Here is a 16690-nt window from a genome sequence, read left to right on the forward strand (position 1 = left end):
TCCCGTCGGCCCGCGCGCCTCTCGCGAGCTCCCGGCGCTATTTAAGCCGCGGGGCGGCCATTTTGCGCTCTTTGCGGTGGGGTGGCGGCGGAGCTGGAGGTGGGTTGGGGTGCGGCGCATCCGCCGCCATCCGCGGTGCGGGGACCCGGGCACCGAGGGAACCGGGGGCGGGTCACAGTCCCGGCGGTGTTGAGCCGTCTTCCGAGAACTGGGGCGTGTGGCGGTAGTGTGCGAGGGGCCACGGGGTGTCCTCGGCCGTGGCGACCTGGTGGGGGCCCGCATTCAAAATGCCTTCCCGCAGCCCCGGCCCTGGCGCGATGCCGGCGGCCGAGCCTGGCACCTTTCAGCCTGAGGTTCTTCTGGGAGGAGATACTGTGACTCTGTGAAACAGTCAGTAAGTTTAGATGTTGGTTGTTTTTCTCCCTAGGGGCTCTGCGTGCTCTGCTAGCCGTCCAGACGGAGCTGCAGGAGAGGACGCAAAGGATGCTGAGCTGCGATCTGTGAGTACCAGCCACAACCTGTGTGGTCAGAGTGACATTGCTGCCTGTGTCCTGTCTCTGGTATTGGGCTGATCTGTCTCTTTATTGTGTTTGTCAGGTCTTGATTGAACCCCTGTTAGCAGTGTGCCCTCATAAGGCATAGTGTGGCTGAGGCATAGGTGCAGGTTGTTGTCCAAAATTACCTTTCATAGCATTAAAGAGTCGTTTAAGTTTGAAAAGGTGTTTAAAATCATCTAGGCATTAACCTAGTATTGACGAGTCCAGCACAAAACCATAGTTTCAAAGCACTGGATTTACACATGTACATTTACACCATTCCACTTAGGGGATGGTGACTCAGCCACTTCCCCGGGTAGCCTGTTCCAATGATATAAACCTCCCCAGTGCAACCTGATGCCATTTTCTCTTGTCCTGTCATTTGTAACTACTTAAGAGACCAACCCCCACCTGGCTGCAGCCTCCTTTCAGGCAGTTGTAGAGAGTGAGAAGGTCCCCCCGAGCCTCCTGTTCTCCAGGCTAACATCCCCAGCTCCTTCAGCTGCTCCTCATAAGACTTGTGCTTCAGATCCTTCAGCTCTGTTGCCCTTCTCTGGACACACACAGCATCTCAGTGTCTGTCTTGCAGTGAGGGGCACAGTACTGCACACAGGATTCAAGGTGCAGCTTCACCAGTGCCAAATACTGTGAGACAATCACTGCCCTGGTCCTGCTGGCTACGCTGTTGCTGATACAGGCCAGGATGCCATTGGCCACCTGGTCACACTGCTGGCTCATGTTCAGCTGCTGTTGACCAGCACCCCCAGGTCCTTTTCTGTGGGGCAGTTTTCCAGCACTTCTTGGGGTGGTTGTGACCCAAAATAAGGACCCAGCACTTGGCCTTGTTAAACCTCATACAGTTGGCCTCAGCCCATAGATGGCAGCCTGTCTAGATCCTTTGGAAATCCTTCTTGCCCAGTTTGGTGTCATCTGCAAATGGACTGAGGGTGCACTTGATCCCCAGTCTTGAGCCTTGGGAAACTCCACTGGTGACCAAAAGAGCTGTAAAAATTCTTTCTGACCTAAATGCTATGAATATCCTGAAATAAGTGGCTGTGACTTAACTGTTACTCTTGAAGTTTAATCTATTTGCTCCTGGTTCGTAGGAAAATCTTTGTTGAAGTTTGCTCAGCATTGGTCTTTTAAGTTTATCCTGTGAGACTGGAGTAGTGGAAAGCTTGTTACCTCATTAACATATAATTTTCTTTATCTTCTTTAACTCTCATTGATTTTTAGGGCAAACTGAAATATGACTGATCGAGATGAGCCTCAGGCTTCTGGCTCTGATTACCATGGTGCCCAAGATCTGATACATGGTCATCAGGAGCCATCCAAGGAGTATGCATGGCAGACAAATACAAGAAAGGAGTGTTCACACTCAAGGCAGAAGAATGCTGCTCCTGGGGAGTCTTCGAATCATCTTAACAGTATATGTGAATCATCAACTGCTTCAGCTGAGGTTTTACTTATCAGCAGCGATTCAGAAATGTGAGTTTTTACCTCTAGTTTAGAATTTTTTACTGTGAAGAACCTGTGTCAGATATCATAGAAGTAATCATTCTTTTGAAAGTAAATACTCTTTTCTTCTTCAGTGATGTCTCTGTTGCTCCTGGCAGTGAGTGCCATCCTGGGTGCTCCATTGCACCATCAAAGCAAAAAAGGAGGTGTCAGTCTTCAAGGCAACAAGCTGAATCTGTTGCAGAAGTGCCTGACAATGAAAGCTCGTCAGATTCTTCTCTGTCTCCCCAAAGTCCAATGAAATCATCGGAAGTTTCCAAGCAGCAGAAGTCAAAACTCAATTTGAAAGCCATTTTTGCCTATCACTTCAGGGGAAAGAAGTTTAAAGCTGCCGCACACCGAAAATACAAAGCTGGCTCAGGGAAGAAAAGGAAGAAAAAGAAAAAATGTGAGGGCACAAGGATGCCCACAGGGAGACCACCACTGACAGCCTCACCTCAGGAGCAAAAGAGGAGGCTACTGGACAGAGGTTTTCAGTTCCCTTTTGTCGAAAAACATTATGGGGAGAAACATATTCCCTTAAAGATGGTTCTTGGCTATGAGGTAAGTCTTCTGATTTGTGAGATAAGTATTACTATTTTAGTAAGTTGACTGTGTTGTGCTTCTACCTGATGTGCTTGAATAGAACAATTAAAAAACCAGATTTTATTTCTATTAAACAGGACGTCTGATGTTGTCTTAATACCCTTTAAGGCAAACAGAGAAAGAACATATATCAGTGTCATTGTAATATTACAAATTCAGTTCATAATATAAATGCTTTAAGTGGTGTTTATAAGATCTTACCTGATAAATTTTTGTTTTCAGCAAGCAGCTGCAAAGGGATATTTCAAGTACATTGAAGTGCTTAAATATGAAGAACATCTTAAAAAAGCTTTAAAAGCCCTTCAGGCTGGTGAAGACTTAGAAAAAGAATGTGTGGTGTTACGGAAACACAAATACCTAGATGATGAAGGCCCCATTTCTCCTATTCAGGAGACAGAGTAAGTTGATCTTTATATTTTTAGATGTTATAAGACTTATTTTTAACTAAAATGTAAATGTGTGTGTACAGGTAGGTGCATGACACCCCACACTGCCCTCAACCAGTTTGCTGGTATGGGTGGGGTTTCAACACTTGGTCACAAATCCAAAAACACATGGCACAGGGTGCTGTGAAGAGAGAGCTGACTGACTCCAGACAGTACAGTCTGCCACTCTTCACAGTTAGGAATTCAGGAGGTAGTACAGTTGCTTGTAGTAGCGTGTGATTTTTGTGTGATTTTAGGGAGTCCTTTCTATCTTCAGAGAAAATCTGTGGATGAGAGTGGAATTAAGTTCATGACTGGTGTTTCATGGCACTATGGAGAAACTTCAGTTACAATATTGGGAAGAAAGCTGTGTACCCTTATTAGCTGAGACTTATCCTCTTATGTTCTTGCTTGTGATTATATTCTACTTCCTTTCCAACTTGCTGGCTTTCTAGCCTGTTTGGCAGTGTAATCCAAATTATCTTGATACTGCTGTTGATATCTGCTACTAAATCTTTGTTCTGCTCCTAAGCACTCCTTCTGTCCTGCTAGTGTTATTTGTTAGGATGTCATTCTGCTGTCAAAAACTATCATTTGAGAATGACCTTATGTAGAAGTATCTTTAACCTACAAGCTGTAGCACTTTAAAAGACACTAAGAGAAAACAGGGCTTGTAGTAGGAAAATAGTTTACACATTTTGAGCTACTATAAAAGTACGGAGTTTGATTTGAATTTTTTATATTTCAGTGATGATGAGGACAGCTTGAATTCTGATAATAAAGAGCAATATGATGCCAGAATAGTGGTAAGTAATACTTCAGAAAATCTCTAACCTTTTTCTGCTAAACGTAAGGAATTAGTAGATAATAATGTTTTCAGTACTTAGTTCTTGAGCTTAGATCCAGAGTTAACAGTGTGATACCCGTGAATCTCGATCTGTAATGGAGAAGGAGGTTATTTTGAGAGTCCACACTCTCTTAAATAACATGCTGAAATGTGTAGGAATTCTGCAGTTCTCTCAAGAGTTACTGAAGTTTGCAAATTTACTATTTACTTGTATTTTAAGAATCTCAAAACCCAACTTGTCTTTCATTTTCTTAGGAGAACAGCTCTTTCATTATAAGCAGCACAATTCCCAGTAAGAAAAAATCAAAGCCAGAAACAAAACGTGCAAAATCAACTGAAGTGATTGAAATAGAGGATGATGAAGACAGTGCAGAGAACTCCTTGCCTGTGCAAGGTTCACCTCTGTGAACAGCAGATGGGACAAATGAGGTGTCAGTGGTCGTTTTTCATGGCCTGCTTTGTTTAAAGCATTGGTCTGAAGTCAATCTTGAGCTATCCACCGAGCTACCCAGTCACATCTGGTGTAATGTGAGTATATTGGGCTTGTGTCTGACGCAGTTACAAAGCAAGTGTAATCTGTTGTTCTGTTAAGCTTTTAAGTGTGTTCTGTGCTATTCTCTATCAGGAATATAATATCCTTGGTTCAATGGCTGATAATCTTGCTGAAGTTCTGGCTTCTGCAGCTTGACCTCTGTTAACCAGTGGATCGTAGAATTTATGTAATTAAACAGGCAAACAAGGTCCAAATACCGTAACATAGCAGCAGCACAGTATAGAATAGTATGCAGTTGCATGCATACACCTGTATGCTCAAGTTAAAAGGGCAGTTTAAATGCCTTTCTTCAGTTTTCATAGCTGACTTCTTTGTGAATGGCCTGTGGCTTAGAGGTGCAGATTTAAAATACTTAGAGTTGAGAGGCTGAAGACAGAATTGAAGCTTAATGCAAATAAGTACCAACAACAAAAATGCAGAAGTGGTTGGTCAACTTCAACAGAAGTCTATTGCAAAATATGGTTAATGCATTCAAATAATCATAAAATCAATTTTGTATGATTGAGGTTGTCTATTCCATGTGGAATAACTTTTCAGAAAACTAATTCTCTGCTCCTGAATCTAATACAATAATGTGAATTTGTAAGTTATCTTAAAAATAACTGTAGCAGTATAGTGAATCTTGGGTTAAAAATTCTTTTTCCCCTCTTGCCCTCTGCTATCCAGAATGGGTTCTGATGTGAACATGAGTTAGCAGAAGATAAAAGCTCTTCATAATGACAGTTCTTAACAGGCATTGCCCCAGCAGAAAATAACTTTCTCTAAGGGGTTTTAGTCAGCAGGAAACCTGACCAGTAAGTGTTTAGAAATGGTCTGAATACAGCCAAGTCCTTCTGCGTGTCATGGAAGCTGAAAATATAAAAAAAAAAGTTTCCTTGTCAATAAACAAGATTTAGAGACCAAACAGTCATCTGCCTGCCTCAGATGCTCTTAACCAAATTGCTGTCAGCAACTAACAGCTGTTCAGCAGGTAGAAGTAGTCTGTGCTGAACAAGGATGTTGTCCAGGAAAGGTTTTATCTACTGGTTTAATGGCAGTCTGAGGTGATTGGCAGTAGGTGCTCAGTATTGAGAGCAAGTCAAGCTGCATTGTTTACATGCTTGAACTAAGGTACCAAACCTTAGTGAATGAAGTTTCCCAATTACAACTTGGTGGTTCTAGGACTGAAAAATTACTCTTCAGTATTTGAAGATCACATTTAATAATAGCCCATAATTAATGGCCAGGTGTAACTCCTTTAGGCGTCTACCTGAGAAATACTCAATAGCTTGAAAGACTCAATTCTGGATGTAGGAGTGGGGTTCTTGCTTAGTAAGGCATAGTGAAGGGGGTATGCGGAGTCCTGCTCATTCTGCAGTTCATGTGATGAATTTTGTTGTTCAACTGCTGAGTGACTCAGAAATGAACTAAATTTTAATTCTGATTAGAACTGGATAAGTACAGGTGCAAATCAACTTATTACAACTGTTGCATTGATTGCTGAAACCTAGCTTTGACTTGACTTGACCGTATATGACAGTTCTTATTACTTTGCTTTTTCTTCTAGTTTATATTGCTTTTGGAGGATGAAATACCACTCAGTTTTCTTGCTGCACGAGGTAAGCTGTTGGTTTCAGTTTTGTTTCCTTCAGGTAGCTTTTTTTGCTGTACTTCACAAGAGGTTTTGAAAAAACAGTGCTCTATACTTGAAGTGGATGTATTACAGTGCTTCACAGCTGCGCAGCTTTTGTGTGTGAAGGTTCCAAGGTCTAGAGTTCAGTCCCACATCTCTTTCACCTGACCATAATTAGCCTGTAGCCTCTTTGAATGAAAACAAAAACTTGAGTTCTTGAATATCTGTAAAGTGCAGTTTTTGTTAGAAGTTTTATATTGAAATACTTTGTTTTTACCTGATGTTGCGTGCTGCAGGGCAACTTTGTCTGGTTTGGACAATACTACCTGGGATTTTCTCTGCTGAAGATGTTGAGGAACTACTGTACACTTAGTCTCATCGTGGTGCCTCACACACACTTTCTGTACCAGGGCATATCATACAGTTGCAGCTTCTGATGGCTTCCCTGTGGTAAAATTCCATCTTAAATCATGTCCCATGCAAGAACAGTAGGGACAGCAGAGAGGAGCTGGTAGTCTTGCATGTACATAGCTGTGAAAGCTTCTTACTGTAGGATGTTATCAAGTTTGTGTGGCTTCAGGACAGTGTAGGAAATAGCATGGAAGAAAGCACCATGTAAGGTTACTGCATAGGAAAACACCTGTAACATGGGAAGCGCTGAGCTAAAGGTAATGAAACCTTACAAGAACATTCTTTAGTAAGAGGATAGGAACAGGGCATCTTACTTGGCCAGTGATGTAGTTAGGAGTACTGCGCTGTTTAACACAGCATAGATTGTTCTTAGGATGGCATGTCTGATGCTGAACTCCTTGCCACAGTTACTTTTTGGTTTAACCTACCTGTCTCTAGAATGAGAAAACACAGTAGTAGTGGAAGGTGACAGTTTTTAACAGTAACTACAGTGAACTGGGAAATAGCTTCAAATGCTGTTTCAAAGATAGTAAAAGATGAATGCATTCAGTCTGTTCTAGCACTTGATCAGGTTTTGTCTGTTTCTGTAGACAAAAACCTGGAACCTAGTGCTTAGAAAAAACCCTTCTTTTGCAACCCACAGCTGATGAACATATTAGTTGTGTTACTTATATGAAGGGACAATATTTGCATGAACTCCACTGATCAATCTCAGGCATGAGTTTAATGTACCAGATTTGTAGAAGTGTAGGTAGCTCAGTTGTATCTCTTTCTTTGCAGATGAGAACACCAATGCTGCAGCAGTGGGCAGATTTAATTTTTTGGGAGCATTTGATTTATTATGGCTGTTTGCTGGCCCGCTGATTCACAAATCTGACAGTTCAGTGAATTTCTGTTCAACATGGGAGTGAAGGAGGTAAGCTTTGAATTTCATTTGAGCTTCATCATATGAGTATTGAACTTCTTCAGACATGCTGTTTCCACAGCAAGTTAATCACACTAATTTGTGCACTGTATGGTATCTGCACCCAGCAGTGTCTTCCTGATGGAGTGTTCAAAAAGCAGTGCTACAGTATTTCAACAGCTGGCATCGTTGGTTTTCATGCAGATGTGCTTGTAAAACTTGGTATTTCTGTTGAAACAAGTAGGTTTAGTGTTTCCAAACTGGGAGGCTTGTCAAATACATTCAAAAACTGTTAAACTGTTACGGGATTAACGTATAGTTAAATAAGTGACCTTTTTCCAAACTATTTCTTCTTTAAGGGGCATTCTTGTGATGTCTGGAATGCAGTAGAAGGCCTCTACTTAAGTGTAAGTATTAAGGAAATAGTTGGCTTTTTCCTTGGTGGAGGTAGTTGGACGAGGATCATAAAAGCTCAAGTCTTAGGTTTTTTGCTGTCTTTTTCTGAAGAAAAAAAAAGAGGCATTTTATTTTGAGACATAAATCCAAGTAGCAGGTGACCACTAAACAGGTTTCTTTCAAAGTTAACTGGCTAGGCTTAAGAAACAGTCTCTTCCACAGCCATTGTGGAGTTGCTATGCCTCGTTCTTCAGCAAATAGGCACAACCTGCTGTGTGTCTGAATTGAAAAACGTGGCTAGAAGAGTGACAGGTTATGCTTTCCTCACTGTAAAGTTAATTGCAGTGGTGACAATGAGACCTGTAACAGTTTACTTAGTGGGACAGTTCTGCAAACATACTTAATGCAGCTACTGTAAAATCTAATAATTTGCTTGTTTCGATGTGCTTGAATTGTGCATCCTACCTACTAAAGGAAGTAGAATTAGCAGGTAGAGGAAAAATACTTGCAGTGAAGAATTCTTGTACGTGGTTTATTAGAACGTATTTTTAAGATGTCTTAAAATGGTTGTGTTTTCTTTGTGAGGTAACTCCCTTAGTTGTACCTTCTGTGCCATAGTGCTCCAGTTTCTTAAATTGCAGATAGACCTTGTTGGTAGTTGTGTGGTATACTGGACCATGGCTTTGATTTCAACTGAAATGCTTTGTTTTGTCATTAGCATTCAGGCAGTGTAACAGGACCACAGTCTACCTGCTTCATATTGAGTATAAGAGTACTCAAGTCCTAATAAATTACTGAAATACTGAAGAATCTTGGCCATATTGATCAGATGCAACAATTTACTTTGTTTTAGGAAGTCCATGTGATAGTCCAGCCTGAACTACTGTCTTGGTAAGTGTGTGTGACTGGTTTTTAACACTTGCCTGTTGCAGGTCAACTGCCTGTCTTTCACTTGGTAAGCTGGTCGTAGTGCTGTTCTTTTCTTGCTGAGAAAATGCAGTGTCTTAGAAAATATGAGTTTATCTAACCCCAAACTTGAGAATGCTGTGAGAAAATTGTTGTGATGATTGGCAAAATGTTCAACTGCTCTGAAGAGAGTGAGTGAGAATGGCCTTTCTGAACAAATTACTACATGAATGTCCTCTTCACGGCACTTTATTTTTACATGAAAATGTCTTGTCTCAGTGAGGAAAGATCATGACTTTGACTTTGTTTTAAAAATAAACAGGAAATTAAAAGGAGCTGTCAAATAGCACAATATTCAGACACTATAGTTGCTTGAAATGTGATTCCAAATAGAGACTCTCAGTAATGCTTGTGGTAGTTAAAACCACTTAAGTACTAAGTGCTGTTGTAGGTTCTGCTGATTTGTAGGAACATCAATTTGGTTTGTAACATTACTTTGCTTTTTCAGGAGGCATGTATTTAGAGAAAATAACAGAAGAAATGCAGGATGCCATTTCACAGCAATCCGAAGCTCTGCCTAGGGTTAGTATGACATTTGAAGTTTTGCATATACCTTAATGACTGAAGGACTCTGGTGGCTGGAAGTCCTATCAAACCTAGTTTACTGTTTTGTGAGGGTTTCATGAACTGGTTTCAACACTGCATTACTGTAGCATTCACTCTGTTAGGGGAACAATTTATTGTAACTTTGATTTGCCTAAAAAGCATTCATACAAATTTCTCATTCAGAAAGGAGGTGATCAGGTTAACTGCTTAAACTGACAGTTTTGCATGGACAAGTGAGTTGCACTTTACAGTAAATTTATAGGGAGGATTCTGTACATATTTGTAGTTAACTGCCTTTGATGTTTGCTTTTCAGGTAACTAACTATTACTGTTAAAACTGTTGCTAATATGAAGGAGTTACTTCATCTTCTCCAGGTGCCAGCTGTTGAAATCATTTATTCTCCTTCTTCCCCAGAATATCTTGAAACGACTTAAAAAAGACACTCAGCGGGATATATAGCAGATACATTTCCAATCTGCTTGATTTTTATCTGTCATGTTAATATATAGTACAGGGAATGCTGAGGTCTATCCCGATAGGATCTTCTCTGTAGGTTCGTGTCGTTGGAAACGCCTCACAGAATAAACTTGTGGTTTCGCTTTACCCATTGAACTACCTGTTAGCTCTGTGGGATAAAACTGCAAGACATCTTCATGTAACATCCTAGCAACTGTAATAATGCACCGTGTTCTCCTTTAGGTGTACTGTGACATGCTTTGATAGAAATGAAAAAAATTATTCAAGTGGAAAAGCTTGGTAAGAGTCAAAATACAGAGTGTTTTGGGACTTCAGGTGCAACTAACATACTAAATTACACAGGCTGAACTTATTCTTCACCTAGGTTTTAGTGTAGATACCTGACTTTTAACACTATTTTTTGCTGCCTGAGTGTTCTGGATGGCTTGAAACAGTCAATTCCCCCTTCAGTCATGGAGTAATTATTCTTGTGGTGGCTGTAGGCAAGAAGAGACAGCACTGTGGTGTCTGTCTTGAAGTAACTTACTGCGTTTGTTTTGTGTCAAGAGATGCTCCACAGTTTCACACTGAGCAGCTGCTGTTCAGGTGAAAGGGGCATGAGGTGAAATTCATGGAGTCTGTTTTCCCTCTCCAGTTGCATGGCAGCTTTTGTGAAATGACAAGTACCTCTTATTCCCAGACACTAGCTGGTGCATGGGAGAAGGCTGAATGTTAAAATGAGCTGTTCATGGATGGAGAACTGCAGCTGTTTCCCTGTATGGCACTTCAGCCCAGCTGCATTCTCCTGATGGGGTGTGCAAAAAGCTGTGCTACAGCAGTGCAGTGTTTGGCATCACTGGTTTTCGTTCAGCTGTGTCTGTTAAACCTGGTATTTTTTCTGAAACAGTCTTTGACCTCTTCAGTGATTTGAGTGTACTTGCTTTCTATTTTCATGTTCCAGTGTGAGAGCTGAGTATTGGCCTCTGGAACTCAGCAAGTGCATTCAGTTTCTTCTTTCTAACAGGTGCTTTAGGATACTGAACAAAGTGAACCTCCCTGTATTAAAAAGATGAGCTGTGGAAGATAAAAGCAACCTGTTTTATAGGTAAGCAGTGAGTTACTACTCTCACACTACACAGTTTGTGTGCTAAATTAGTATGATTCTAGGACATTTAAATTTAAGTAAACTGTTTTAGAAAGAAGTATAAAAATGGTTGTCTAGTACCAGAGATTACTGGATGGTGATCACTCCAGATTTTGGCAGTATCTGAGCAGGTCACTCGTCTGTGAGTCATTCTTGTGTGTGTATGTAATGGCTGTCACAGTTGTGCAGTGGTTTGTAGTACTAGTGTCTTAGACTGCTCTTGGTTGTGAGGAATCAAGTACATCTCTGTACTTAAAAATTTTAAAAGATTTTAGGCTTGTTGGTACACAACTTGGCTTTAATGTTGGCAGGATTAATTGGTCCATCACTGGAAAGGATGGGCAGAGTGAAGTCCTAGTACGGGCAGTGAGAGGAGTGTCTGGTCATTACCAAGGCTGCTGGGATGTTACTGTTTCTGGTGAGCTGTGGACATGACCGTAAAGCAAGTCCATCAGACTCTTGTATTGCCATATGACGTGGCACCAAGGCTGCTGGGAATAAAGCTTCAATGTAGGTCACAGACACAATGTTCCCTTTGCTGTTAGGAGGAAGTTGCTGCTGAAGTGTAGGTATGTGGTTGGTATCCTTGGGTGCCTCTGAAGTTCCAGCTGTGGAACCTTTGTAGATTGGACTCCACAGCTGCTCTTGAGAAGGTAGTGCTTTTGAACAGAAGCAAAAAAGGGAGACTAAGGCTGCTCCATGCAATTTATATCCAACTTGTGTGTTGTTAACTCTTCCCTTACACTAACCAAACCTGACTCTTTAACTTCCAGTGTCTGCTACCAAGTTGCTGCATGTCAGAGGGATGAGAAACTCCACCTGAGTGCTACCAAAGTGAGTGTGAAGGTAAGAGCACTTAACCAAAATGGTTGGTACTATGAAGAGATTCAAGGTCACTTCAAAGAGGGTTTGCATGGCTGAAAAACCAGCAGCTCTTAACGCGGTGACCGCAAATTGAAATCCTCTGCAGGATGCCGTGGACACGTAGTGTGTGCTATGGTCTATTTATGAGGAGATACACCTTATGTCCTTAAGCCTTTTGAGGGGAAAAAGGATGTTAATCTTCTGCCCTTGGGTTTTTGTGATGCTGATGTAGAGGAAAGGCTGCTCAGTTTCATTCTGAAACCAGCTGACATTTGTAGCACGGAAAGTTAAAGCTGGAGAACAAAAGGGTTGTGGTATGAGCAGTCTGGTAGCCCAGTTGCTGCTTGTGTGTCGAAAGGAGGACAACTGAGCTGGTGAAGGGTCTAGCACACAAGTTCATTTTGGAGCAGCTGAGGGAGCTGGAGATGTTGAGGCTGGAGAAGAAGTGGTTCAGGGAGGACCTTCTTGCTCTTACTTGTAGTGTGGTGGGGGTCAGTCTGCCAATTAAGAAGCTGTGGGATGAGAAAAAATGACCTCAAGTTGTGCCAGGGACATTTAGATTGGATGGTAGGAAAATGGCTTTTTTTTGGAGTAAAAGTGCTAATAGATTTTTTTTTCTCTCTCAGGCTCTGGTGATACTGCTGAAAGTCTGCTGCAGTGAGCTACACAGCTGTTCCAAATGGAGAAAGATCTTACCTAAAGTGTTAATTGCAGTTATTTGGCATTAAAAGTAGTGCATATTGTAACTTGCCTCTTGTCCTCCTGTGAGATATGAAGGTGCCTGTGTGCGATGTTAGAGAAGACCAAGCTGAGTATATTGTGTTGTAATTTGACTGAAAATAACTTGATCAGGTGTTTTCCCTAACTTCCCTGTCACTGAATTCTCACTGTACTGAAGCCCTGGATAGGTATTTATTCTGTACAGAATGTCACAGCATTTAAATAAAACTGTCTCTGAGCTGCAGCCTGGGATTATTTCCTGTTGCTACACTGTGGCTTTCAAAGAAGGGTGAGAAAATCCTCACAGCTGATCTCCTGAGCCTTGGTCTCTTCCCTTCTGATCATATTCTCAGAAAGGAGCTAGAATATTGCAGAACTGCCCTGGTGAAGCTGAGACCATATACCTGCTGTACTGCTCATTATTTGCACTGCAAACAGCCTCCACTGACCTCCGTGGCATAACAAACTGATTCTGGTTTAGGCTTTTTACTTATGCAGGAGGTAACAATTGTTTTGCTACTCCAGTACATGCAACTGCACCAGACTCTAAGAAATCAGTGAAAGGACCTGTACAGTGTAATTAATTGTACATCTAAAGTAAGCTAAGCTTTCTGGTGGAACAGGTCCAGAGGAGTCCATGAGAGTAACTGGATGGGAGCATCTCTCCTGTTAAAACAGGCTGAGAGAATTGGGGTTCAGCCTGGAGAACAGAAGTCTCCAGGGAGACCTTTATACCACCTTCATCATTGCCAGGATGACCTTTAAAGGTCCCAACCCCACCTATTCTGTGATTTACTGGTATGTTTTAACCCTCATCAGATTGAATGAAACATCTCTGCTATTGCACCTGCTGATAACCAAGTTCAAATTTTAAAGCACAATTTTTGCTATAATTTGCCCTGGTGCTTTAACTACTTAGCTATGAATTGGAGTTCATCAAACATGGACAGAAAAATATGGAAGTAGCAACAGTAAGATTTTTATTCTCAAGTGCTTGAAAGACATACTGCATGTGTACAGGAACCCACACTTCTTAAATCATAGTGCAAAGAACTGATAAAAACTCCAGCTTTACAGAAATGTCTTGCCTCAAAATAATTCAAGTCATCTTTAAAACGCAACTTTATTTGAAAATGTTTTATACATGTATATTACAAAAGTTAGTATCTCCCTTTAAAACATAAATGCATATCTAGAAAGACCTTTCATTCCTGTCTACTCTGAGACAAACCATGTTGAAAGCAGCAGGCCATCTGCTTCTGTAGTGATTTCCCTAAACAGGAGGGTAGTACAGGGGTTTTGGGTTAATCACTGTTTTCCTACAACTTAAAGCTGAGGATTCCTAATGGCTTTGCAATTAAACATTGTCTGGGTTGTACCAATATCATAGCGAAGCTTTTGCTCCAAGTCTGCTGCCTGTCACAGTGCTTTCCAAGACTTCTTGGCTCGTAGTTTTTCCAGCATTTTCTGCAAATAAAACAAACCATGAGACTAGTGCAGCTTAAGCGACTACACTAAAAACCAGCAGAGCTAGAGGGGCACAACTGAGGTACTGCCCCATCTGTTTGACCTGAACATCAGTAATAGACAGTGATGAGTTCAGTGACTGCCCGGGCTTCAAAAAGGCCACAGATTGCAGGGTGGGAGAGAAGGTGTGCTTATTTATTTTATGTTAATTATGGAATCTGTAAAGCAATGCAACGAGAGCACCAATTTATTCCACCAAAAAGAAGTTGGGGTGGTCAGTGCTAAAGGCAGGATTTGGGCCTGGAGCCCCCTGGAATAGTCACAGCCTCTCAGGATCATCAAGCATTTCCTTCCTTCCAGTTGTCCAAGGCCCAGCAAGAGAACAGGGAATTAATGACTCCAGTCCTCTAGTTCAAGCCCTCTTCTACAGCAACTGGAGGAAAACCCAGACAAGATTCTTGCAACCTGAAGTTTAGGCATGCTCAGAATGTTACCCTAACCTCAAGCAGCCAAAGCAGTCCAAAACCCACCAAACCTAATTCAGTCTAGTTTGAACTACTGAAAACCCTGCCATTCTTTCGCCATGTAGATTTTCTAACAGCTGGAGCCTTTTTGCTCAAGCTCAAATCACCAGAAAAATTCAGCCTGAGGCAGCCCTGCATTTTAGATGAAGTTTCAGCTTAGTCACAGTGTTGACAAGGAAATTCTTATGTGGATGTACCAATGCCATCACTTAAAATCCAGACTGGTTGGATGGTTTCCATTTCACCTGCACTCAAACTATGCTTCAGTGACTGATTAGAAGCTCAATGAAGTCATGAGACTCACCAGCCAGGAGGACAGTGTAACAAACTATTACCTTTTGAAACTCTTTAGCTTTTTCTCTGTTTTTAGCGTAAGTTTCTTGCCTGGTTTTTTCTTCCTTTCTGATTTTTACTTCTTCAAGTTGATTATAAAGTCTGTGGGAACAGTAGGAAGAAAATTGAGTCCTGGCAGAAAGGAAGTGGCAAAGCTGGAGTAAGTTAACAAGCTTAAGGGTTTACACTGGCTCACTTGCTAGCAATTAGGAAAATTTGACACATCTCTCCAGTAATCTAGAATCACTTCAAATTCTTCAGCTGTATCAAACAAACCCCCCTCCACGTTCAGGAGCTGCACTTGGTTCATGTTACTGCTCATAAGTGCCCACGTGCGACTGTGAACTTTGCTTCAAATTTTATCTAGTGTCAGGCATTAAGTGGCACAGCAGCCTCAGGCTGGTGAAACCAGCAGGCTGACCTTGTGTTCCTCACTGCCACCCATGCAAGGGCCTTTCCCAGCAGGTACCTGGATCAAACACTCTTGGCTCCTCTCTCCCAACTGTTCTGTGTTAAGCAGCACTGGGTTCAACTGGAAGATCACAAACTGTTATGTCTGACCAAGAGCTTTCATAAGACACAGATTAACTACTTCTGTTGGTTTTAGTTCAAACTTCTCCCACTTGTGTTCATGCATTACCTGGATGTACGCTGGTGCATTTCAATTTCTCCGGCCTTCCTGTCCTCTGGAGAAGATACTCTCACTTCTCCTACTTTTTTCAACTGACTGGCAACTGCACCATTTTTTCCTAGGGAGAAAAAAAAATAAAAAGCCAAACATTTCTTAAATTTAACTCTCTAGTTTAGCTAACTCAAAAGCATGACAGGTTTTCAAAGATTTTTAAATGACATGACAAAAAAAGAAACAAGCTAGCAGAATGGACACAATGGAGATGATGTCTTGTGTTAAAATAAATCCTCACAGTCTCACTCGTTAGGCTGCTGCCTGTGCTTTAAGCCAGCCATGGCTCTCAACAGCCGACCTCCAAGTCCCCAGTAACAGGCATTAGAGATGCACCAGTTCAAGTAATGTGGTTGTTCTTTGATAAACAGCCATTGCTTGCAAAGATACCTATAACAACAAACGTGGGCTGATTGTGAAAGACCACCCATAAAAGCCTTTACAACACTGCACTGAAGAGGCAGCAGGGCAGTGGAGGGGGGGAAGCTCTCTCCATCCCCAAGAAAACAAAGAATATCCCAGTTTGCAATAGCAAACACATAACAAATATAAACTCTGTTCTTTGATATACAACAGCAATTAAAAGGGTACCTAATGGTGTATCTTGTCCCCAGACAAACCTACCAGAGAGAAGACAAAACTCCTTTTGTCTGCTTCTTGACTCCTTAGACTTTCCTCCTCGAAGCTTTCTGGCTTCCGGCTTTTCATTTTCTCTCTCTCTCTTTTTTATTTCTTCTACTCTTTTCAGAGATTCCTGGATGAAGTTCTGCTTTCTTTTTAAAAAGGATTTTTGCAAACTTCCAGATGTAGCTGCAAACTCCAGCAGCATCACTGTGAAGGAAAGTCTCAACATTTCTCACTGTTAACAAGTCATGCATTTCAATGTACTTCTCCTAATATACTGAAGTTGACCACTTTTGTAAATGGCACTAGGAGAATGGCATTGTGAGTGATGAGGTATCTTGCAAAACAGGCAGCAATTCAGACCTATGAAATCCAGTCATGGTCAGCAGGTCTGCTGAGACAAATACTGCATCAAAAGCATCTTGATGCCTCAAAACATATCAAAGACCTAATAAGTCCCTAACACAGTTAAGTTCCGTCAACTCCTGTCTTTCATGTTACTGTGGTTCACTTTAGACAAAAAATATTTCAGTATTTTACTGCTGTTCCACATTGTTATCAGAATAGGGAAAAAAC

At 41.5% G+C, this 16690-nt stretch overlaps 2 protein-coding genes and 8 non-coding genes across 21 annotated transcripts in view; 9 read left to right on the forward strand and 1 right to left on the reverse strand.

Moving 5' to 3' along the window:
• Positions 1–51: 51 nt before the first annotated feature.
• Positions 52–12728, forward strand: TAF1D (TATA-box binding protein associated factor, RNA polymerase I subunit D). Of its 6 annotated transcripts, none has more exons than XM_051780356.1 (16): positions 52–99; positions 428–500; positions 1773–2024; positions 2129–2597; positions 2862–3037; positions 3813–3870; positions 4167–4439; positions 6011–6062; positions 7268–7403; positions 7751–7798; positions 8506–8678; positions 9202–9275; positions 10000–10056; positions 10781–10861; positions 11674–11746; positions 12391–12728. In XM_051780356.1, exons 3-7 carry the CDS (start codon positions 1786–1788, stop codon positions 4317–4319), a joined length of 1095 nt encoding a protein of 364 aa, XP_051636316.1. In that variant the 5' UTR covers positions 52–99; positions 428–500; positions 1773–1785; the 3' UTR covers positions 4320–4439; positions 6011–6062; positions 7268–7403; positions 7751–7798; positions 8506–8678; positions 9202–9275; positions 10000–10056; positions 10781–10861; positions 11674–11746; positions 12391–12728. The 6 variants fall into 6 exon arrangements, with proteins under 6 accessions (XP_051636316.1, XP_051636312.1, XP_051636315.1 ...); XM_051780352.1 differs by having other exon boundaries at positions 8641–8678; XM_051780355.1 differs by having other exon boundaries at positions 8506–9275.
• On the forward strand, positions 5821–5892 carry LOC127468199 (small nucleolar RNA SNORD5). Its single transcript, XR_007903449.1, has one exon. It is a non-coding gene; the product is annotated as a small nucleolar RNA SNORD5 (small nucleolar RNA).
• LOC127468196 (small nucleolar RNA SNORA40) lies at positions 7046–7172 on the forward strand. Its single transcript, XR_007903446.1, has one exon. It is a non-coding gene; the product is annotated as a small nucleolar RNA SNORA40 (small nucleolar RNA).
• LOC127468189 (small nucleolar RNA SNORA8) lies at positions 7495–7633 on the forward strand. The gene has a single exon (XR_007903439.1). It is a non-coding gene; the product is annotated as a small nucleolar RNA SNORA8 (small nucleolar RNA).
• LOC127468192 (small nucleolar RNA SNORA1) lies at positions 8027–8158 on the forward strand. The gene has a single exon (XR_007903442.1). It is a non-coding gene; the product is annotated as a small nucleolar RNA SNORA1 (small nucleolar RNA).
• On the forward strand, positions 8841–8913 carry LOC127468188 (small nucleolar RNA Z40). Its single transcript, XR_007903438.1, has one exon. It is a non-coding gene; the product is annotated as a small nucleolar RNA Z40 (small nucleolar RNA).
• Positions 9820–9951, forward strand: LOC127468193 (small nucleolar RNA SNORA18). Its single transcript, XR_007903443.1, has one exon. It is a non-coding gene; the product is annotated as a small nucleolar RNA SNORA18 (small nucleolar RNA).
• On the forward strand, positions 10532–10665 carry LOC127468190 (small nucleolar RNA SNORA8). Its single transcript, XR_007903440.1, has one exon. It is a non-coding gene; the product is annotated as a small nucleolar RNA SNORA8 (small nucleolar RNA).
• On the forward strand, positions 11791–11920 carry LOC127468191 (small nucleolar RNA SNORA25). Its single transcript, XR_007903441.1, has one exon. It is a non-coding gene; the product is annotated as a small nucleolar RNA SNORA25 (small nucleolar RNA).
• A 715-nt stretch (positions 12729–13443) lies between the features above and the next one.
• Positions 13444–16690, reverse strand: part of CEP295 (centrosomal protein 295) — a 42969-nt gene continuing 39722 nt past the window's right edge. For all 7 annotated transcript variants that reach the window (XM_051780342.1, XM_051780343.1, XM_051780346.1 and 4 more), the window contains 4 exons: positions 16115–16321; positions 15449–15557; positions 14811–14910; positions 13444–13951 (listed from right to left, as the gene is read on the reverse strand). In XM_051780342.1, coding sequence (XP_051636302.1) covers positions 13904–13951; positions 14811–14910; positions 15449–15557; positions 16115–16321 — 464 coding nt within the window. In that variant the 3' untranslated portion in view covers positions 13444–13903. The remainder of the gene's footprint in view (positions 13952–14810; positions 14911–15448; positions 15558–16114; positions 16322–16690) is intronic.

This window comes from Manacus candei, unplaced genomic scaffold (genome assembly GCF_025592945.1).
Source record: "Manacus candei isolate 608988 ecotype Guabito, Panama unplaced genomic scaffold, ASM2559294v1 h1tg000014l, whole genome shotgun sequence".
Taxonomy (NCBI): Eukaryota; Metazoa; Chordata; class Aves; order Passeriformes; family Pipridae; genus Manacus; species Manacus candei.